Source organism: Esox lucius, chromosome 13, assembly GCF_011004845.1.
Source record: "Esox lucius isolate fEsoLuc1 chromosome 13, fEsoLuc1.pri, whole genome shotgun sequence".
In the NCBI taxonomy this organism is placed as follows: Eukaryota; Metazoa; Chordata; class Actinopteri; order Esociformes; family Esocidae; genus Esox; species Esox lucius.
This window is the reverse complement of record NC_047581.1, coordinates 6,620,449-6,645,086: the sequence shown is the minus strand read 5'-3', so window position 1 is coordinate 6,645,086 and position 24,638 is coordinate 6,620,449. Positions and strand designations below refer to the sequence as shown.

The window sequence follows — 24,638 nt, the reverse complement described above, 5'->3', positions numbered from 1 at the left end:
TCATTTTGGCCCCACTTAATTAGGAAATACAGATTAAAATGCACATTCATACACACATACACACACACACACACACACACACACATGTAACTTTTTTCTATCGTTGTGGGGACTCAAAATATTCCCATTTAAAATGATATTTTCCCTGACACTCACCCAAAACCCTAACGCTAAATCACACTTAAGCCTAATTGTTAGGTTTACCCTAAAACTTACCCAAAAGCCTACATAAAAATCCTAAAATAGCCCATGAGGTTGAAGGATGTTTGTTACTCTGGCATAGTTAAACAAGGACACGCAGAAACTCCCACACAAAGACTCAGACATACACACACGCAAAGACACACAGTCCTCCAGAGAGAGGCAGGTCCGGCCCGTATCCCGTCTCTGTCTGTCACTGTTCATTAGGTTATGTCACTGCACACTCTTCACTAGGCCCTGTGTACAGGCGTACATGTGAATGTGAGCAGTGCTCCCAGCAGGGCAGCTCATTATGGGGAGGATTGATAGTTAGGTCGTCTCTGTGGTCTGACTAATGACTCTCTCGGTAGTTGGGCTCTGGTCAGCTCTACACTAGCTCTAAGCTGCTATCCCTCATGTAATACAGGATCTGCGGTCAGACCTTGGAAGGTGATCAACAGCTCGGTAGTTCTTTATACACCTCCACTGTGACTTTCAGCTCTTTCAGGATTTAGCTCTCCATAGGATGCACGGACTACTTAGAAATACGACCCTCATTCTAAATTACTTGATACAATATGTAGATGGTAATATACAGAGCCCTTGAGTATATTGGCCCACTTGGTAAAGATTTGCACTAACAATTATTAATTGTTTTAACAATTATTATTTGTTAAAATCTTACAGACATCTACATTTCTTGTGAGGTAAAATAATTATAATTATTTTTAAGAAAAAAATTATGATCTTAAAATAAAGAAAAATCTCAAACAAATTGTATAGTTGTCAGCACCCCTACATTTAGTACTTTGTGTAGATAAAAGCACTGTGCCCTTTTTGTCCTTGCTTGTGGACTCTCCTCTTCAGGTCACCCCACAGGTTTTCAATGGTGTTTAGGTCGAAGGACTGGGATGACAATTACAAACATTTGATTCTGTGGTCAATGAGCCTTTTTTGTGTGGATGTTTTGGATATTTCCCTAGAAAATGTATTGATAAACCAATGTCAGCCTCCTAGCATCGGCAGACAGATTATGCTTTAAAATTAGCGGTGTAACTGTATGCAGAAATCACAGTTCGGTACATACCGAAACTTTTAAGTCACGTTCAGTGAAAGAAAACATGCAAAACATAACATATTTAAATTTATTTCGAAGTTATACAGTGGCAATGGGCAAAGTTTATTTAAAGCATGCAGTAGGTTGGATTCTTTCTGTAAAAAAAACAATTACAGCATTTTGCAATTACTCACCGGTCAGAAAGCGGTTCCGCACCAATGCCCGATAGAGAATGACGTTACGAATAATAATATGAAAAATAGAATTACCTGTTCCAAAAAGCACTAACTCAGAGTTTGGCATTAATTTTAGTCTTACTAACATTAGCTTTGGGTTCCTGGTTGCTAGCTAATAGTTTTTTCAGTTTTTTTCCACTGTTCTGAAATCATACTGAACGTGACTTATTTTGCTCCAAAACCTATATATTGTTCAGCATTTATAGTTCCTTCACAGATATTCAAGTCACCAAGGCCATGTGCACTAACACACCCCCATACCATCACGGATGCTGACTTTTGTACTCTGCACTGGTAACAAGCCATATGGTCACTCTCCACTTTAGCCCAAAGGATGCAGCATCCAGGATTCCTAAAAAATCTTAAATGTTGATTTGTCAGAGCGCAGCACAGTTTTTGACTTGGCCTCAGTCCATCTAAAATGAACTTGGGCCCAGAGGAGGCACTGGTGTTTCTGGATCTTGTATATGGTTTCATCTTTGCATGGTGGAGTTTTAACTTACATTTGCTGCAACGTACTGTGTTTACAGAAATAGTTTTCAGAAGTGTTCCTGAGCCCATGCAGTGATGTCCATTACAGAATCATGTCTGTTTTTCATGTAGTGCCGCCTGAGGGCCCAAAGATCACGGCCATCCAATATTGGTTTTTGTCCCTGTCCCTTGCGTACAGACATTACTCCAGATTCTCTGAATCTTTTATTGATATTATGTACCATAGATGATGAGATCCTCAAACTCTTTGCAATTTTACATTGTGATACATTATTCTTGAATTGTGGCACTATTTGCCTGTGCAGTCTTTCACATAATCGGTCGCTTAGGGCCTGTGACCACTAGGGTGGCCTCCGACTGCTAGGGAGCCCTCGACCGATAGCGGAGTGGGGGCCCCAAATCAAATTTACCTTAGGGCCCCCAAAAGGCTAGAGCTGACACTGCTCTCTGGAATGATCTTTTACTACCCAGTCATGTTACTGACCTTATGAAAATTGGCCTAATTTGTTGTGTAATATTCTACCAGGTTTAGCATTACATAGTTTCCGGTCTTTTGGTGCCACTGTCCCAACTTTTTTTAAACGAGTTGTTGGCATCAAATTCAAAGTGAGCATATATTTTCCAAGAAACAATAATCTTTCTCATTTTCAACATTTGATGTGTTGTCTTGGTACTATTTTCTATTGAATATAGGTTTTAAATTATTTGCACATCATTGCATTCTGTTATTCTTAACATTTTGCACAGCGTCCCAACTTTTTTGGAAACATGGTTGTAGATGTAATTTATAAGAATGTGTAGGGATGCCAATGACTGTGATACACATGTCTTTGAGTAAAATATGTCATTGTTGATGATATGTAATTGTTCCTTTTAACAGCTCTTCCTCGACCAACTCTTACATTTTAAGTGTAATGTCAAACATATAAACAACAATGATATTGATTTTCTTAACTTTTCATATTTTTTACGAGGGGGGCAATAGTTCTGGAGGGCACTATACATTGTGAACATGATTGATGATCTGTTATATATATATATAATATATATAGTAAATTCTGGATCTGACCACTGATGAGTTCTTGATTCACTGATAACGAGGTAATGACTATTGATTCTGGATCCCCTGGTCCTCCCAACATACAGCAGATTTAATTGATGGATTTTAGGTTTGTTTTAGGATGACAGTTATGCTATTTTTTATTTGATTCTGTGTTTGCTTATCGCTTTAGGGTCGTTCACTTGTTTAGGAACGATCTAATTTATCCATATTGACTGAAATCATGAAGACAGTTTGAGTGTTTTGTAGATATCCTGAAGTGGGTTGATCCATGCAATGGATTAAACTGAGTGTGTGAAATCTAAGTGCAGGGAGAGTGTGTGTATGTGTGTGCATGAGAGTGTTTGTGTTTACTGTGCTAACCAAAGTGTTTCATTATAGTCAGCAGAACGCACCGGGGTTGTTCCAAACCAACCAATCCTGGGACAGCTTTTACGGGACCGGCGACACCCGTTCCTACTACCTCCACGACGTACGCTACCTTTGTGACACGCGACGCCTGTCTGTACGCCGTCAAACTTTACCCTGTTTAGCAAGTCCCTGGAAGGAGGTATTTTGCCATCTCGCTTTTTTATTTTTAAAACTAATCTTTAAAACTAATTACTTTAGCCTGTCTTACACCATCTCAACCAGTCATTTACAACCAACGAAACTAACAAAACTAACAAAACAAAACTTAACAGATAGGAAATGCTGTGCAAACCTGAAGCTAACATGCTACCGAACTGAGATCACATGCACATGCATGTTGAAACAGACTTGTTTGCTGCTAAAACACATTTGAACAATCCATCAGTTCCTTTATTCTAAGTGTATACTTGCATGTAATGTCTGGAGATACCACCAAATTAATAGAACAAATTAAGTGAGAGGCTGCTGACTGGCCAGTTCATCCTTAACTAGAATACTGTTTGGCCAGTTTTAACTTAAGAAGATGATCGTCCTGAACATGTCACAGTTTGTTTGAGACATTGGACGGTTTGAGGTGGGGTTTTGATTTGTTATTTATTTTTATCTTTGGCCACATTCACTTACAGCATTTACAGCGCTTTGTCTGACTATTAATTAGCAGAATAATAACTTTGAATAGTTAGATTTTCACTGGCCAGTTACTTTAACGTTGGTTGCAATTGACTTTATATGGCACTTGCTAAGATTTTTATCTAGCATTTTAGTTACCATTATATTTGACATACATGTGTATTGATTTTCTGTTGGCTCTTTTAATTGTCCCCATTTAATTCATGTTCACTCATTGGCAATGACAGTTTACAATTAAGAGCTCTTTCCCATTGGACTCATTATCTGCATGGTGAATGTATGCATGTGTGTATTGACTTCACGTTTGCTGCGTTTGTTAATTGCCGCCCATTTTATTTATGTTCATGTTAGTCTTCTCTAGACACCTCTTGTTACAACTCTACATCTTTTGGTTCCTCATCCTTCACTGGCTTGTAGTGGAGACAGAGAGATGATTATTTAAACTACTGTGAGGTTGTTATTCTACTTATTCAGCCGCATAGAACAGGATATCATAGGGAACTATTGTTTATAAAACTAGGTAGTATAAATAAAATACTCGCATAGCGGTATGAAGAGAGATTTTTTAAATATCTAAAACTGTCTGTGAATCATTATAATGACCTGATAGCTGTCTGACATTAAACAGATGTACTGTAAAGGTACCTGTTGGTTGGTTCCTCTCATAAGCACAATACATTTACCTGTCTTCTCCTTTTTTCTGACTTAATTAACATAATTTCAAGGTGTACATCAGCCCACGTAGTACCTCTTGGCTGTGAATAGAACATGTTTCCTTTCTGTGTTAGTTGGAGTAAAAGAGTAAACCTCTGCTGGGGCTGGAGCACTGGTACTTTGTGGGAGTCAAACCATCTGTCTTAAGAGTCTAGGTGAGAGTTGTTGATTTTTGTCTGGTGGCAGAAAAAGATGCTAATCTTTTCTGGATGTTGAGATGACAATAGTTTGTTCAGTTGTTTTTATGATAGGGTTAAACCTGTATTTATTTTAAATTATTATTCTAGCACTGACTTTGCTGATTGGTACTTTAGTTAGTACTTACTGCTACTGGGCTGCATGGTTGTTTCATTTACTGTACCTACTGTATTGTCTGATAAATGCACTAACTTTAAGTCATCATGTATACCTTCTAAATGTTAAATATTTAAAATGTAAAAATTTGAAATATTTGTGATTAAGAGGCTTAAGGTCAGATATCCTTTTATGCCACAGCATTGTACTCTGATTACAGAAAACCTGAAATAATTGTTTTGAGAGTCCAGTACGTTTATTACCTTGTATGTCACATATAAGAGTAGTGTAACACAATACGTTAGGTTAGGTTATTGAGGTTAACGTCAGATTTTGGGCTAGGTGTTAGGTAATATTGTTATTTTTTATTGTACTATTTGGCCAGTCTGCACCTTGATAGTAAAACCTACAGTATGTGTGTGTTTGTGTGCCCACACACTTTTCCCCCATCTCAGACTGTCGAGAGACACACCAAGTATTCTCTGCAGGATCTCTTTTCAGAAGCTACATCTCAAGCACTCTCTCACAGTAAGCTATGGTGCTGAGAGGCCTGAAGTCGCAAATGTTTCTATCATTACCAGTGATTAACAAAATGAAACTCCAGGGTAGTAAGACCTCCTCCTTCCTCCCCCTTGACCTTCTCCTCCATCATTTTTTAATACAATTTAAAGGCAGAAGAAATGTTTTGTACACGTTCCCATGACTGCTTTTTAACTAAAACATTTAATGTCTAAGTTGGAAGAAATCAGAAAACCAAGGTAAATGTTCCATTCGCAAAAGGCATCTTGGATGTTGTATCCTTTGGTATGGACAGTGTTCTAACGATCCATTTACAAGTCGTGTTGCTATACATAACTCTAAACTATAACTATGAGTGCAATACATTAGCCGCCCGTGGTTTTACCATTTATTTACCCTGATGTCACCACTACTGCATATACAGATTTGAATCCAACACTTTTTAATTAGAGCAAATATCCGGCAGCTCCCGAAGGCCCATAAATCTCCGGAATAAAAATGTGTCAGACGGCTTTTAAAACAACCTCAAAACCAAGTTGTATATTTCACAGACAGATTCAGAACAGAAAGGAAGGTGAAGAAAGAAAAGAAATATGCTGGATCAATGTTGTCGTCGATGGCCGACCTCTCCCTGGCCACATTAGAATGCCATTAAGCATATTGGGAACGCCACTGATTTATCCTGCAGGGACGCAACCACAAACACACACACACACACACGCACAAACACACGCTGGGTCCACTGACTCCTGCAGTCTCAAAGATGGAGAGTGGGGATGCATATATACAAGGCATTTTCCAACTGCGAAAGCTCTGGATGCATTTCATATCTGTTACAGACACAGTGGGCCCCTGTTGCAACACCACGCCTTATTGTCTTATTAAAGGAACCAGCAGACAACACACAATATGGCCCAGTCCCACAGGGACTCTCTTCAACTGTGATCCGCATGTAATTGCTGAGCCCATAGATGGCTACAGCAGCACCTTGTGATCTACGGTTCAGTTACGGAAAACCCACTTTTGGATGGGAGACTGTGCTTTACCGCCATGGCTTGGGTGGATAACGAGCCTGTCTACTAAACAGGAGATCCTGGGTTCAATTCCCAGATGTGCCTTTCCCAATGAGGTTCACTGTTTGGGGCGGCAGATAGTGGTCAATAGCAGTGGGCCAGTAAATGACAGATCACCAGTTCTAATCCCAAACAGACAACATAAAAAAGGGTTAAAAAAATGGTTGTGCCCTTGTGCTGGCACTTAACGCTAATTGCTCCTGTAAGTCACTCTTTATGCTACATTCCTAAAATGGCCCCTACGTATCTGTAGCTACTGTACTGAAGTGTGTTTGAATATATTTGGCCTATCATTACATTGTAAGGATATTTTGACATTAAACTCTTAACAGCGTGGCTAGTCATACACAACATGTATAATCTTCCTGGTCTTTACAGTACTTTTGGCCACTGGTTTGGTGCTGTCGAGCCAAAATGGGCCCCCAACAATATTGTGATTCTACTTATCAATGATGCAAATATTAACAACATATCCAAAACTGTAGAAGTCCCAGGCTGCATCTTTGACAGATACTTGTTCTGTAGACATACCAATTGTATTGTCAAGCTCAAAGCATCCCCTCTAGTGGTTGTCTGTGGTACTGCACCATAGCCTACCCTGACTAATGGTAATTTAATACTGACAGCTGCGGGATGCAACTACACGTTCTGAACAGTAAATCGATAGCACCGTTTAAAAAAAAATTCAGTGGCAGCTTGTCGTCGCAATTGAGATGTTAACCGGATGTCTGTTTTACAGTTGGTCTGACTTTGAACCGAGACGGGAGCTGGATACTGGACAGCGACCTGAGAGGGGGTTATAATGGGGCGGTAGTATTTGTTTGGCCGTTTGTGCAGATGGCGGATCATTAACCCTTTGACTGACATTAACTCCTACCCCAGCCCCCCATCCCCTCAGCATGCCCAACCCTCACCCTAACCCTCACCCCAACCAATTCTGATCCTCATAACTCTTAAAACTGTTGGTCATAGAAACACTTTCCATTTGACGGAAGGCCTCTTGTGGCTATTTCTGTCTGGGGCAGGCTGAGAGTTTTTAAAGCCTGGTGGCTGATTCATCTCTATCACTTTCTCTCCGTCACTCTTTCTCTCTCTCCCGCTCTCTCTGTCCTTTTCTCTCTCTCTCTCGCTCTGTCTCTCTGTGCATACCGATGCATATTTCATCAGCAATACTGTTAGGCTGGCTCAAAAGGAAGGTTTACCGTGCCCCCTGTGAGAGGAAAGGCCAGCGCTAAGTCCACTGCAGGACTTCAGAGAACATGAAAACCACCGTGAGCCAAATGGCGCACTAGTCGTCACACAGTCCAGTACATCTGTAGTGCTCTAGAGAGTGTGTCATTTGGAACGCCGCCTGCAAAAGGAGTTATGAGAAACCATCCAACTGTCAATCATCAGCTGCTGCCGGGCTCTGTAAAGAGATGTCCCTGTCCTCATTATAAGGCCAAAACATAGAATGGAGAATGGTATCCAGCCAAAACATAGACTGGAGAATGGTACCCAGCCGAAACAGACCGGAGAACGGTACCCAGCCGAAACATAGACTGGAGAATGGTGTCCAGCCGAAACATAGACCGGAGAATGGTGTCCAGCCGAAACATAGACTGGAGAATGGTGTCCAGCCGAAACATAGACTGGAGAATGGTGTCCAGCCGAAACATAGACTGGAGAATGGTGTCCAGCCGAAATATTGACTGGAGAATGGTGTCCAGCCGAAATATTGACTGGAGAACGGTACCCAGCTGAAACATAGACTGGAGAATGGTACCCAGCCGAAACAGACCGGAGAACGGTACCCAGCCGAAACAGACCGGAGAACGGTACCCAGCCGAAACAGACCGGAGAACGGTACCCAGCCGAAACAGACCGGAGAACGGTACCCAGTCGAAACATAGACTGGAGAACGGTACCCAGCCGAAACAGACCAGAGAATGGTACCCAGCCGAAACAGACCAGAGAATGGTACCCAGCCGAAACAGACCAGAGAATGGTACCCAGCCGAAACAGACCAGAGAACGGTACCCCGCCGAAACAGACCAGAGAACGGTACCCCGCCGAAACAGACCAGAGAATGGTACCCAGCCGAAACATAGACCAGAGTATTGGTATCCAGCCGAAACTTTCTATGCAAGATCCCCATCCTCTTTGCTTTGAAAGGAATTGAAACAATTGACAGTGAATGAAGCTCCTTTCTATGCCTTCTTGGGTACGGATCCATTTATTTTCCACTGCGATAAAGCATAATTAAAGCAGGTGTGGGTTAACTTGATTTACCTGAAGGGTGAGTAGTTCACAACTCAACAGCACAGTTATGGAGGGATGTAATCATGTGCGAGTGTTGGTTAGGAGTGTCAGTGTGGTTACTCCGGAGGAGGGTGTAATTGCATTGTTTACATTATTTATCATTTGTATTTTTCCAGTGCTCAACCCTCTCGAATCCTTGCCCTTGAATAACCTCTGTTTACTTTCTTTCATAATCTCCTTCCTTTTCTCTCTCTCGAAACGCCTGTACAACACTGCCTTTAACATTTTACTATTTTGTCTACCTCTCAGTGTCTCCCTCCCTCTTTCTCCCCCTCTATCTCTCTCCCTCCTCCCAGTAGGAAGTGAATGAAGGGCAGGGTGAGTCGCTGATGGATGCCAAACCCTCTGTATTCCTCTAGTGTCCCCTGGGATCACTCTGCCATCTATTTATCCTCCTTAATTAGCCCGTCCCAGATACCCCAAACCCTGAACTCCTGAACATTACACCCGTGGGGCAGACAAAACACGGAGGCCCATTTGCATATTGCTAATCAATAGAAGGTGCGTTGCTCTAAGAAAGAACGGTTCAGGCTGTATTTGAATTGGGTTCTGTTGCTGCCGCAGTGTCGGATGGTTCCATTTGTTTATGGTTTCAAACACCGGTCAGAACAAAAACACGACATGAAGAACATGGAACCGCTTCATCCTGGTTTTATCTTCGACAGTGTCCGTTGTCAGACAACCTCTCTTGTTGTGTAACATGTTACGTCCCACAGTTCTACATCTCTATTTTTATCCGTTCTGGCGGTCTTTCATCTCTCAGGGGTGCGTGTATTGTATGAGGCTCTGCATATTAAACAATCTCTAATGAATTTAAAAGGCATAACCCGCTGATGAGGTAAACACACACGTCATGTTCTCTGTAATCATCGTTCCATTTGGTAAGATAATGTAGGGCCCATAATTACTCCTTTCTGTGTGTGTGTGTTTGTTGGTGCTAGTGTGCGCAACTGTGTTGTTAACACATGATTACATTAGGTTGTAAATAAGGTCCATAATCCTTTGTCTGTCAGCAGCTACACGTTTATCTTTCACCATGACAAGCAGATATCTACAGATACAGAGAGACGGAGAGGGAGGGAGAGACGGAGAGGGAGGGAGAGACGGAGAGGGAGGGAGAGACGGAGAGAGAGAGGGAGAGACGGGGAGAGAGAGAGGGAGAGACGGGGAGAGAGAGAGGGAGAGACGGGGAGAGAGAGAGGGAGAGACGGGGAGAGAGAGAGGGAGAGACGGGGAGAGAGAGAGGGAGAGACGGAGAGAGAGAGGGAGAGACGGAGAGAGAGAGGGAGAGACGGGGAGAGAGAGAGGGAGAGAGGGAGAGATGGAGAGAGAGAGGGAGAGACGGAGAGAGGGAGGGAGAGACGGAGAGAGGGAGGGAGAGACGGAGAGGGAGGGAGAGACGGAGAGGGAGGGAGAGACGGAGAGGGAGGGAGAGACGGAGAGAGGGAGGGAGAGACGGAGAGAGGGAGGGAGAGACGGAGAGAGAGGGGGAGAGACGGAGAGAGAGGGGGAGAGACGGAGAGAGAGAGGGAGAGACGGAGAGGGAGCGAGAGACGGAGACAGAGAGGGAGCGAGAGAGAGAGAGAGAGACGGAGGGAGAGAGAGAGACAGAGGGAGAGACAGAGAGGGAGCGAGAGAGACAGAGAGGGAGCGAGAGAGACAGAGAGGGAGCGAGAGAGACAGAGAGGGAGCGGGAGAGACAGAGACAGAGAGGGAGCGGGAGAGACAGAGACAGAGAGGGAGCGGGAGAGACAGAGGGAGAGAGGGAGCGAGAGAGACAGAGGGAGAGAGGGAGCGAGAGAGACAGGGGGAGAGAGGGAGCGAGAGAGAGGGGGAGAGAGGGAGCGAGAGAGGGAGCGAGGGAGCGAGAGAGACAGAGGGAGAGGGAGCGAGGGAGAGAGAGGGAGAGACTGAGAGGGAGAGAGAGCGAGGGAGAGGGAGCAAGAGAGGGAGAGGGAGAGAGAGGGAGAGACAGAGGGAGAGAGAGGGAGAGACGGAGAGGGAGAGATTATCTATTGCACCTGCAGCAGTTACTCTATCAGCTATTAACAATAACAAGGCGCTATACACAAATGATGTATTAAATCTGTTTTTGGTTTAAATACGGCGAAGAAACACATTCTGGTGCCTCGTGGGCAAACAAATGTTTCTCAAAAGGACCGATCTCTCCTCAACCCTTAACCATGAAAGACTTAAGGTTTTAAGACAAGGCTTTCTGTTCAGTTTTGAGACAGGTTTTTCTTCGCTTCATCTGAAGTGTCACTGGAACTTGACTAAAAGGACCGGAGCCTGAAACCACTAGGACAATTGATATATCCCAAAAACCCTGTATTTTTATAACATTAAGTACATGTAAATGTACTGTACCTTCAACGATAATACCTTCTTTCATAACTCATGCACAGCTTCAGTTGAGGTTAACTTTAGAATTTTTTTTAAACCTAATACAGTGCATTTAGTTTTAGATTTATTTAAGACCAGTTAATTGGTAATCACCCATTCTGATACTGGCTGGAGTTCCTTATTAGGAGAGATGAGGGTTTAGAGGAGACCCCGATCCTAAATCATATTCTGAATATTAGCACATTTGTGCCTAGTGTGGCGCGGTGGTCCAGCTGGCCTCCATGAACATACCCAACTCCCCATCAGGCCATATGCATTCCAGTCCAATAGTGTCTTCTTGTCACTTACTTTTTAAAATGAAGCATGACAAATATGGGAGGAGAGTGATTCTCCTCTCTCTTTTAGTAGTTACCACCCCAAGACCTGATAAGTAAATATACACATACTTAGTATTTTATTTGGTGTGACAGTCATTGCGACTGATAAACAACGTGGCAATGAATACAAAGGTTGACAGAGTTGATATACACTTAAATGTAGTGGTGAGCATATAAGATGAGGATATACAAGCCTAAAAAGAGGCACTGCTGAGACACGTCCTTCAGAATGCTCTGTGAGCGCCCCTTGTCTCCTGAACCCACCTCTAGAGGTCACTAACGCAGTAAACACAAGCCAGTCAGACGTTTCAACACCCGCTACTAATAGAGGCAGCCCCATTCTAATCTTTAGTTAATCTTTCAAAGAAAGTTGTGTTTTGAGCAATCCTATTCAATCCCTTTCAGAGCTGAAAAAAACAATTTGGCTGACTGTGAAAACCCAGCCACAGGGGAACGATTAGCGATGAACATGTCAATTTCTTATTAATAAACACATTACGCTAATGTACTGGATTGACAGCTGTTGGACAATCAAATGAGACTCCTAAGATGGCCACCCACCAGCACCCTATTACCCGCATTTCAGTTTGTATTGCATGATAGGAGTGCAGTATTGAAGAATTGTCTCTCTGTGTTCACTGTGTTTTGTGCTTCGATGCGGAAATGACGGGAAGTAGTTTTTGGAGGTGGGTTGATGGGTGACCTACATAAAGGGGCGTTAGTAGCATGCTCTCACACACACATGACCCACCGTCATCAATAGCACATCACGCGCACCCTAACCCCCATCACAATAGTGTTTTTGTTTCCGGTGTTTGAGGATGACGAGGAGCCGAGGCGCGTCTTCAATTCACGTTTTACATTTAATTGTATTTACAGTGGGGAGAACAAGTATTTGATACACTGCCGATTTTGCAGGTTTTCCTACTTACAAAGCATGTAGAGGTCTGTCATTTTTATCATAGGTACACTTCAACTGTGAGAGAAACTAAATCCCGAAAATCACATTGTATGTTTTTTAAATAATTAATTTGCATTTTATTGCATGACATAAGTATTTGATCACCTACCAACCAGTAAGAATTCCGTCTCTCACAGACCTGTTAGTTTTTCTTTAAGAAGCCCTCCTGTTCTCCACTCATTACCTGTATTAACTGTACCTGTTTAAACCCGTTACCTGTATGAAAGACAGCTGTCCACACACTCAAACAGACTCCAACCTCTCCACAATGGCCAAGACCAGAGAGCAGTGTAAGGACATCAGGAATAAATTGTAGACCTGCACAAGGCTGGGATGGGCTACAGGACAATAGGCAAACAGCTTGGTGAGAAGGCAACAACTGTTGGCGCAATTATTAGAAAATGGAAGAAGTTCAAGATGACGGTCAATCTCCCTCAGTCTGGGGCTCCATGCAAGATCTCACCTCGTGGGGCATCAATGATCATGAGGATGGTGAAGGATCAGCCCAGAACTACACTGCCAGGACCTGCTCAATGACCTGAAGACAGCTGGGACCACAGTCTCAAAGAAAACCATTAGTAACACACTACGCCGTCATGGATTAAAATCCTGCAGTGCACACAAGGTCCCCCTGCTCAAGCCAGTGCATGTCCAGGCCCGTCTGAAGTTTGCCAATGACCATCTGGATGATCCAGAGGAGGAATGGGAGAAGGTAATGTGGTCTGATGAGACATAAATAGAGCTTTTTGGTCTAAACTCCACTCGCCGTGTTTGGAGGAGGAAGAAGAAGGACGAGTACAACCCCAAGAACACCATCCCAACCGTGAAGCATGGAGGTGGAAACATCATTCTTTGGGGATGCTTTTCTGCAAAGGGGACAGGACGACTGCATCGTATTGATGGGAAGATGGATAGGGCCATGTATCACGAGACCTCCTTCCCTCAGTAAGAGCATTGAAGATGGGTCGTGGCTGGGTCTTCCAACATGACAACGACCCGAAAACAAAAAGCCAGGGCAACTAAGGAGTGGCTCCGTAAGAAGCATCTCAAGGTCCTGGAGTGGCCTAGCCAGTCTCCAGACCTGAACCCAATAGAAAATCTTTGGAGGGAGTTGAAAGTCTGTATTGCCCAGCGACAGCCCCGAAACCTGAAGGATCTGGAGAAGGTCTGTATGCAGGAGTGGGCCAAAATCCCTGCAGCAGTGTGTGCAAACCTGGTCAAGAACTACAAGAAACATATGATCTCTGTAATTGCAAACAAAGGTTTCTGTGCCAAATATTAAGTTATGCTTTTCTGATGTATCAAATACTTATGTCATGCAGTAAAATGCAAATTAATTACTTAAAAATCAATCAATCAATGTGATTTTCTGGATTTTTGTAATAGAAATTACAGACTTCTACATGCTTTGTAAGTGGGAAAACCTGCAAAATCGGCAGTGTATTAAATACTTGTTCTCACTGTACCTTTATATAAGGCAGCCATTTTCTATAATGTATATAGGTTCTTAACATGGCTGTATTTAAATTGCTGCTGCATTGTGTCTTGGCTGTAGGGACACTGTAGAATGAAACAATCCCACTTGTGTTTTGGGTGGGCCGATTGTATCGTTTTGCATTAATAGACAGGTTCTGCACACAGTAAACACAGTAAAGTGCAGGGAGAGTGTTCTTTTAAGGGTATAGGCCTGTTCTAAAATGAATAAAGGTTTTTGATTAGTATGCGGTTGCATGAAAAATGCATTGTATAATCTGCAGTGGTTGCAACTTCAGCACCGTGGAAGTGATTGGTAGTCTGTTCTTCGGGTGCTGACACTTTTTCATTTATATTCAGACCCCTTCACTTTGTCCACATTTTGTTGGATTATAGACTTAATCCATAAATGATTAAATTCATTTTTGCCAATTTATTGAAAATTAAAACCAAGCATCTCGTACATACTGTATATAGGAGGGCTCTTAGGGCCCCACCCCCGTTTATTCAAGATTCAAACATTTTTGAGGGCCCCTCTACATGTTAGCGCCCTATATACTTAGTACCCCTTTTCCCCCCAGTCCAACGCCACTGCTAATAATGAAGACCCTTAACAGCATTCCTCACATAGCCCAGCTTGACCTGCATATGGAGCTGCTCATTTGAAAAATATAAGCGCCAAACTCTTCTTTCTCTCCATTTAACATGCATGATAAGAACCGAACTCCAACAACCCCTGGGACCCAGTTTCTCAGGCACTCTAACTCAGTTCCCATGGGCACCCCCGAGATGACTCTCTTAACAGGATCCTTCTCCGACATGTAAAGTACTACACATCTCAGGATCATATACTTTTACACTCTTCCTGTTCGTCCGACTGACAATTTCAATAACAAGACCACTCTGGTGAATTCAACTTTTCCCAACACGTCTCTCACTAGATTCAGTATATCGATAGCCCAAATATACATCTTTATTCAAAAAACAAATACAACTAGTAATGAATTCCTCCAAGTCAGTTTTCCTGCCATACTCCACAATGTAGTGATGGGCTGCTCAGAACTCCCACTCGATACTGTCCCAATCTTTTCAACACTCACTACATCAGAAAAAAAATTCTGATAGGTTCTACGAAACACTTTGGGTCACGTGACGCCTGGTGTTGAAAACTTTGTCCAATAATATTGAATGAATGAATGAGTGTCAAACACCTAATTCTCTCAGGTTTTGAAAACGTGGTGGCAATACTAGCAACATAGAATTAATTTTGTCGATTAGTTGCAAGTGAGACATTTGACATCTCAGTAAGATTATTGAGAGACTGTGAGAAGTGGCTGTGTGACAGTTGTTCAATTAGCAGTAGCTTGTTTCAAAGTACTTGTTGTAAAATGCAGGTTTCCACAGTTCTTCGATGCTTGAGTGTAAGTATTGGTGGTTTTATACAATTGATTTACAAATGTTTTCAACTATTCTTACTTCAACGGGATACGCTTAGCACGTAGCGATGCAGACTTCTAAACTAAATTGATGAATTTTTGAAAATGTTTAAAGTTGAAACACTTATTTATTGTTATTCATATAATGTTATTTAATGCATCTTCTGACACACATTTCATCCCCACGTCTTTATCATTCAAATCTTTATAATGAATGAATGGTTACAAAAAATGGAAAGGCCAGAGAAATCTCAGGTACGAAGCCCACATTCTTATTTCCCTTTTCAAGGCAAACACACACCAATCCATTGCGCTACAACTTATTTTCCAACAGTATGGAAAAATGCGTCTGTATAAACGTTAAACAGCTGATATTTATTTATAACCAGCAGATGTCACTCTCTAGTAAATGTTTAGAGCATTTCGTAAACCCTCGTTTAGATTTTCTCAGTGCTTCGGGATGCCTTGTTCTGCCCATGAATACCACCATGTCCTCCATGCCTCTGATGAGGCTGGATTGGATTCAGATGGGCCTCATCAGGGGGTGACAAATGAGCTGCATTCAAGAGTCTCTAGTTTTTGAAGCTTTGGGCCTTCTGGTGCTCATGAGAGCTTAGGTGTGATGTTGAAATAATGAGATGGCATGGCTGCGTCACAATTCCCAGTGGTCGTATTGGAAGTGAGGATGACCTCATGCAGAAGTGAGAGGGTCAAGGGGTGACAAAACAATAGATTAATTAGGCCTGTCTCTGATCACTTGTCACATATGGAACAGCTGGTGCCAGTTACAAAAATGCTCCCTGTGGTCGAGATAAACTGACCCTGATTCAGCTCTTGGAGGACCGACACATGATACATCATGCCATGTGTTCTATAACAGGCTTTCCCAATGTTTCACAGTAAAAAAACAGGTGTGTCCAGCTAATTTGGATAATAGAGTAATGAGAGGAGGGGACAGAACGGAAGAATGCAGAGGACAGGAGAGAGGAAGGGAAGGGAAGGTTGGTTTTCATGTTGGGCTATTAGGGAAGGACAACCCTATGCCCTGTTAATAACGACCTATCTTCCCAATCTATCTCTCTGTTACCCTGTCTCTTTCACTATTAAACTGTGTGTCTCAGCCTCTCTCCCTCTGACCTTCCCTGCATTACCCTTCATTCTTTCAGTCAAGCACTGATTTGCAGAAAAAGTTAGTAGGTGACAGTGACACAGGTTTTCATGTTTTATCTTCGTATTCCATCACATCGGATTTGAATTAAAACACAAACTAAGAGGTTAAATTGCACCTCTTAGTTTGCACTTCCATTTTTTAGGGTATTTACATCCGTTAACTATGTAGGAGTTACATCCATTTTAATACATAATACCCCCTATTTTAAGGGACTAAAAGAAGTTTTAGTAATGAATTACTATTCTTAAATTGAGTCATCATATTTAGTACTTGGTTGCAAATCCTTTGCATTCGATCAATCAATCAATCAAATGTATTTATATAGCCCTTTCTACAACAGCAGTTGTCACAAAGTGCTTTACAGAGACACCCGGCCTTAAACCCCAAGGAGCAAACAACAGTAGTGTTGCATTTCAGTGGCTAGGAAGAACCCTAGAGAGGACCCAGGCTCAGAGGGGTGACCAGTCCTCTTCTGGCTGTGCCGGGTGAGATATTAAGAGTCCAATTGGAATAATAAATACATTTCTCTGGGATAAATCCAGAGTCTATTTGATTCTAGACTAGGTCAAAAGTATGACCAGGTGGACAAGGACAGGGACAGCAACGGGCCCTCCGAACCAGATACTCCGCAGGTGTGGACCAGGACCTCATCTCCTCCTAAAATGTAAAACTGGAGGAGACTGAGAAAAGTAAGAGTGCATTCCTCATATCCCCCAGCACAATAATATAGCAGCGTAACACCTTGGAACTGAGATGGGGGGTCCGGCGACACTGTGGCCCTACCCGGGGGAGGCCCCGGACAGGGCCCAACAGGCAGGAAATCAATCCCACCAACTTTGCCAGGCATCAACCAAAGGGACACCCACCAACCGCAACTGCCTGAAGTCCATGACCCATAGCTATCACCAGCCACTGGGTGTCTTCCTTGGTGAGGCTCTGCGAGGCCTCTACTGCAGTCATCTTCATTTGTCGTTTGTTTCAGAATATGTTTGACTTTAGTCTTTGTCTTCAGCAAGGGAAAAGCATGTTAGATTGGGTGACTGACTTGGCCAGTCAAGAACTTTCCACTAGTAGGCCCAGACTCATTGGTTTATTTGTCAGTATGTTTGGGGTCATTGTTTGGCTACAGGGTGAGTTTTGAGGTATCTGAGCAGATCTTTCTGTACCCTTCAGAATCCATCCTAATGCTGCTGTCAGCAGTTACATCATCAACGACGATAGGTGAGACAGCCCGTGGCAGCTGTAACTAAAATAGTAACTGTATCATTTAAAATCCAGCTGCCGGAGTACAGAGCCAAAACAGCCAAACTTGTGTTACTGTCAAAATACTTATGGAATGCACAGTGACCGTTTTAGAATCCAGTCTGATTTAAAGTATTGCCACGATTGCAGTCCCACAAAGGTTTATCAGTTGTGAAGGAGATATCCTATGAATCTAATCTCATGGGAAAATTTAAGGACTTACAGGATTTAGTTTCCCATATGTGAATGGTGCTTTTTTCACTATTATATAGAAGGTGCATATATTAACACTTTGGGATAGACACAGGATATAGCATGTGATAGAACATATATATATTGAAACCTAGTTAGAAGAAGTCAGGGACCAGAATTGCTACAATTGGACTCTGTAAGTAAATACACTTGTTTATTTTCTGTGAACTCTTGAGAACAGTAAATCAATGTGTCCAATCCGGACGAGTCCACTCCGGCAGAGGGGTGGACAAAATATTATCTTTACACATATTTATGCGCAATATTTATATGCTGGAATTAGGTTAAACTACTTAAAATTGATGAGTAAACGTAAATCGGTCAAGCAATCGTTTTGTTAACACCCACTTAAATGAGTATAGACGCAACATTAGATCCTCCCGTTTAGCCCCGTATTCCTAAAAGTAGGTTGGCTGAGTTAAAACTCCGTTTCGGCTCCCACCGTTAGGTTAAAGCAGCATTTTTTTTAAGGAACTCGGGAGTCGGACACCGTAGGAAGTAGCAGAGTTAAGCTGACTTTTAGAATCGCTGTCATAAGCACTGTTTCATTTTAGAGAGTCGTTTCTAAACATATCATTCCTGCAAGCCTTACACTTGTATTACGGTTAACAGAAATCGACATTGTTTCAAAACTTCTACGGCGCAGAATGCCTGTGAAAGGAGGCGGAAGAGTGACTGCGTATCCAAGCAAAGGCGAAAATGTCGGAGTAAGTTAACGCTGGTTTGTTTTACCATTTTAGACGATAACTTTTAGCATTCCCCATCACCTCATTAACCTGCTGCGTCACATAAATACGCTTTGGGTATCTGTAAAACATTTCGATTTCTGGGTGAAAATTATTTTACTACTTTTGCAACTGAGTTACCAATGGCGTAAACCAATTCACCGTGTGAATTCACCTGTTGAGTTTCTCTCTCTGTCAGCCAATAGGAATGACGACTGAAGTATTTAGTTACATATGCGCATGGGGTCAAGTAGTTGTTCATTATTTGGATACCGCTATAAAATAATACGTTGTGACAATATTTTTCTTAATTATGTATCTTTCTTTTTCCGAAGACTATTGAGTTTAATAAGTGTGTGTGTGTGTATACATTAGGGTTAATAATTTAAAATCGGGCTTGTGCATGAATCAGGAATTATTTTCTGATTAAAAAGTCGAACTGTCACTTGATCAAATCCCTCCCTGACGCAGTCTGCGAGCGCTGTTTACGGGAAACAGTACGCATCAGTATTATGAGTAAGGTAATGTCAAAGGATTGTCTTATTCATTAGCAGTCCAAAGAAGTGAGCCATATTGTTCTCAGACCTTAGGACATGTTGCCCATTTAGCATAGTTCATTTCCGAACCTAGGCTAAGCATGCCTAAAATCATATCCGCTTGGTTGTTTCAGTCTGACAGTTAGTTGGCTGGCTGCTGGCGCGTGTGTGGGTCGGGTTGAATCTGTGTGTATGTGTGTGTTGTGTCAGTAAGTGTGGAAACATTTTGTCAACACATTCCTTTGGGACTGAAATGTCTAAACAATGCCTCCCCTGGCTGGTTAAGGCTGACCGTTCCTTGGCTGGACGTGTGTGTGTGTCGGGTTGAGGTCTGTCCGTCTGTACCAACCCCCTCCCCCAAAGGCCTTCTCTGTACTTGTCTCATTATTGCCAGTCTGTCTGGCCTCAGCAGGGGAGAAGCTTAGGGCAAGGCACGCACATTACTGGTCATCATTACTGGGATGAGAAGAGCTAGAGGTGTGTGTGTGTGTGTGTGTGTGTGTGTTAGGTCTTACTGAACTCATGGGGACCAAATGTCCCAATGAGTATAGTAAAACCATAAACAATTGGACTCATTGGGACCTTTTGCTGGTCCCCGTGAGGCAAAAGTCAATTTCCGGCTCAGGGTTTAGGTTTAGGGTCAAACTTACAATTGATTTTATAATTACAGTTGGGGTTTCTTTAAGCTCCAGGCGTTGTTAGTTAAGTTTAGGGTTAAGGTTAGGCATTACATCTAGGTAAATTTTAGGCATAAATGTTACTTTATTGATGTTAGGGTTAGATTAGGGTAAGGGTTAGGTTTAGGGTTAAGATTAGGGCAAGGGAGCATGCAATTTCTATTTTCTGGTCCCCATGAGGGTAGCTGTACAAACGTGTGTGCGCGTGCGAGTGCGCGTGCGAGTGAGTGATGGGTTGAGGATGATCACGTTGCTAACCTCGGACACCCAGAAGCTTCCATTCCCCAAATCCTCTGTTTTGGCAACTTGCCATTCGTTTATACTGCCAATGCTCCTGTAATACTCAATTGGAACTTAACACTAATTTATTTATTAGTTTTGCAATAATAAATAATTGTATGTATTTAAATATATATATTTACACACACCAACACAGATTTCAACTTTGCAAGTACAGTTAGTGGGGCTTCCTTCAACTCTTTGATAGATTATTTAGAGAATGTTAAGTTTTGATTGCCTGTTCATGTGACACAACATTTGTTTGGTCTCTCTAGTTTGAACTGTCAAGAGGTACTCCATTAGGATTATTTATTACTAATTATGCAAATGTATGCACATTTGTCTCATCATAGCCAATACATGTTCAAGAATATTGAGTTGGGACAGCCTAAATATATTATACAAAGTTGCTTTGGTCTCTTTAGCTTACATGGTGAAAGAGAAAGAGATTCCGTTAGTGTTCCCATTGAAGGCAATGAAAAAAATCCCATTAAATTCAACAGAAGTTTTAACTGTTTCAACTATTCCAGACCATTCTGTAAATGTTAAAGTTAGAACAGAGGTTCTACCTTAAGCGGTGTAGGAGTAGTATTGCAAAGAATTATAATAAGCATTATTCTTATGCTATGCAAGCCACAGTAATGATATGCATGCCCCAGCTATTACTGCTGATACACACCTTATTCATATATTATGTGTCTTTTCAACATGTGACATTGTAAAGCCCAGTTATTTTCTCCCCCCTTATTTTAAAGAAAAGTGGGGAAAAACATTCGTCGGCTTTATTTGATATTCATTCAGTCTCCCCAAGCACTATAACACATCTCTGAAAAATCTATATAGGCCTTATAAATGTTTTAAGAAGTCTTTTGAAATTGGAAAAAAAAATCGGACACAATCCTTGATTGTTTGATTGCTCTTAACGTCATGAAGCTTAAGATGAAATCATTCTTAGTCACTGTCAACGCCCTCCACTGAACCCTCCTTGTCCTCCCCTGTTTTATCTGGTCAGCTGCGGTGGACCTGGTTAGAAACAGTATGCAACTCAACAAACTGAACTTCCCTGTCACCAATACTCTGGGATGAGAATGGAATGGAATGAATCAAGTTTCTATTGAGTAAAAGGCCGACTCCATTTACAAGGGAGTATCTCTTGCAGTGCTGTGTCATTCTCTATTGGGTGAAGACTTCTGGCATGCGGTAACACTTTATTCCAATTTCCAGAGGAGGTGATCAAAATGCACGCTGGTCTCCCGTGTCTCTCTGAGAGGTAGGGTGTGTGTTTCAGTGTGCACGGCAGTCTGTAAGAGTGTGTGTGAATACACGAGCCTGTAGCCCTGTCCTTCTTTGTACATGTTTCAGAGCACAATGTGAACTGAGCATAAGAAACTGTTGCTTCAGGGTTTCAGTGGAGAGATGTTTGGAGAAGGCCTAAGGGCGTGTGTGTGTGAGGGGGGGTGTGTGTGTGTGAGGGGGGGTGTGTGTGTGTGAGGGGGGGTGTGTGTGTGAGGGGGGGTGTGTGTGTGAGGGGGGGTGTGTGTGTGAGGGGGGGTGTGTGTGTGTGTGTGTGAGGGTGTCTGCCAGAGGGGCCTGTGTCTTGCTGACCGCTGTAAGCATGGAGCAGGTGGTCCCAACAGTAATCCCCCAGAAGGCCATAGAAGAGATGCAAGCAGTGGCACTTCTAATCTCCCAGGGGGTCGTTTGGCTTTAGCTCAGCCACCCCACCCCCCACACACACACACGCACAGATCTAAACATGCACGCTCACACTAACACCCGCCCTTGTAATTACGACAAGCGCAAACTGGATTTAATTGGCACTATCTTTCTATTTCTCCGCATGAGATGAATCGATTTAAGACCGTACATTTATTTCATTATTCTTGCCTGATGGAAGCAGATGGGGTTTCTGTTCTGGTTTGGTAAGGCCAGTTAAAGGGAAATGGTTCCCCAGAACATAATACAGAATGTGTTCATGTCACCTCTATCCATTCCTAGCGGTTATTGTGGATCAGGTCTGACGCACCCTCTATCATATCGTCTCAGAGAGGACCATGTTACACATCCTTATGCGCCTTGCTAGGAGAGCTGTTATTTATGTTGGAAAATACCCAGCTGGTGAGTAGGCTGACTGGAGAGAGCTCACTTAGCGCTAAGCATTTCCCTGTGATGAGGCCAGGGGCACAGTCGTGTTGATGTCCAGTCCCTTGTGGTGGGAACACATTTGGACTATATCTGCCTGAGCTATCTTTCAACAGTCTTCAGCGGGAGGTCAGAGGTTGTTGCCGGTCAAAGCGTCGGTGCGCTTCGCTCGGAAGATGAGTTGGCCAGTTGTCACGTCACAGAAACACGGGCTAACGCACACGGCCGGTGGTCATCCAGTGTTGTGTAGTTGGGCCTGGTTTGTCATGATGACCCTGTGACCTCTGACTGGCAGCCCGTGTAACATCGATGCCTAGTGCCCAGATCGGCTGTCCTGCCTCCAGGAATACACATGCACGCACAAACTAACGCACACATGCATACACACAGCCTTATCCGGTTCTGTTGTTAAGTGTCTGTCTATCTGTCTGTCTGTCTAAGTATATTTGTTTCCCTATCTTTTCTGAACAACAATGACCGGATGCTACATGCAATATTGTTAAAGCCTGTACCTTTGTTAAATACATTTGTAGTCTTATAGGTTAAGGTTAATATTTAATGTTAGGTTAATATAGGCTTACTGGGTTTTTAGAATGGGGGGACATTATGTGTGTGTTTTAAAGTGGACAATTGCTGTGCCTCTACGTTTCACCCTGTAGTGAAGGGGTTTAAATACCCTGACCATACCCATCTGAAACTCCTCCTACCCTGCATGTCATCGGCTTACCGTAGCCACGTTCAGAGCGCCCAGTGCATGACATGGAGGGAATAGAGGCGCTGTTCACAACTCGATAACTGCTGTGTGTAACATTCCCATCACTTGAGGTGACTGCTCTTCTGCACATGTAGGCCGACTGAATGCCGCGGTTGTCAGTGGCATATAATCAATGGGGGGGCTTTCTGCTAAACCCAGAGATCCACAAGTATCCCAGATATGCCCCAGGAATATCCCATCAGGATATAAGTGTACGCTGCCCGAACAATGCCCTATGCCATTTTGAGGGCGTTGTTTGGTTATTCCCAGGGCTGATCAAAGATAGTGCTCTGTTTAGGGGGTAGGATGCCATTTGGGATGTGTCAAATGGGAGGGGGTGCACTTTTTCTGGTTCAGCTGTAATTACATGGCATTGATTTCCGTGGTGCTGGCCGGTTTCGGCGTGGTGCTGGCCGGTTTCGGCGTGGTGCTGGCCGGTTTCGGCGTGGTGCTGGCCGGTTTCGGCGTGGTGCTGGCCGGTTTCGGCGTGGTGCTGGCCGGTTTCGGCGTGGTGCTGGCCGGTTTCCGCGTGGTGCTGGCCGGTTTCCGCGTGGTGCTGGCCGGTTTCCGCGTGGTGCTGGCCGGTTTGAGGGGACAGACAGGCTGAAGACACACAACCTGCCGCCTCCTGTAATTGCTACTCTGGCAACCATCTTATTTCACTGACTTTGTTTTGATGTCACAACAGAGCTGGTTTGGAGAAACAAACATCTCAGCTATTTTAGGGATTTCTTGGAGAGCTGAAAAAAGCCCCACCTTGGTTTTATTTTTATCCCTCAAGTGAAACATTTTCTTCTGAGGCACTTCTATTTGTGGGTATGAATTTTCAGGATGTTGATTTAGTTCAGACGTTTTTTTATCCTAACCTCTTCTTACAGGTTATATATAGAGATCTTAGAGATGTTCCCATAGGAGACTGTCCGTGCATGCCTGCGTGCGTGTGTGTTTCTGTTCTTCCAGTGCGTAGCATTCCAGCACTCAACAACCAGTTGTTTTTTTCCCTGTGTCAACATGACTTCTAAGATATTTCTAAAATCTTTATCTAACAAATGGCAGGAAGTGGCAGGCCGAGAGAGTTTACAGGACACTTCCTTTATGGCTGTCAGGCCAGCAATTCCTTTCTCAATCCACCACAACTCAGTCCAGAGGGTGGCCAGGCCCAGACCGTCAGGAAGCCGGCTAACGCAAACTGAGATCTCAGAAGCTTGGTATTATTGCTACGACATGAGAGGCTGTATTTAATATGTGCTATGTACTCCTAGTATAAATACAAGCAAGAATGACCAGTAGACATGGTGGTTTT

The 24,638-nt window shown here is 43.1% G+C and overlaps 1 protein-coding gene across 6 annotated transcripts in view; it reads left to right on the top strand.

The window, feature by feature from the left end:
- LOC105014079 (tight junction protein ZO-2) overlaps positions 1-24,638 on the top strand; it is a 125,460-nt gene that overhangs the window by 45,758 nt on the left and 55,064 nt on the right. For 2 of the 6 annotated variants that reach the window (XM_034296705.1, XM_029124475.2), the window contains exon 1: positions 3,407-3,575. The exons of 2 other annotated variants lie outside the window; for them this stretch is intronic. Coding sequence is in view for 1 of the 4 variants with exons in the window: in XM_010876082.5 (XP_010874384.2) it covers positions 18,870-18,929 (60 nt within the window). In the remaining 3 variants the exon portion in view is untranslated. Of the gene's footprint in view, positions 1-3,406; positions 3,576-4,916; positions 4,936-18,641; positions 18,930-24,638 lie in introns of those variants that run through there. 2 more of the 6 variants (XM_010876088.5, XM_010876082.5) reach the window with 2 other exon arrangements.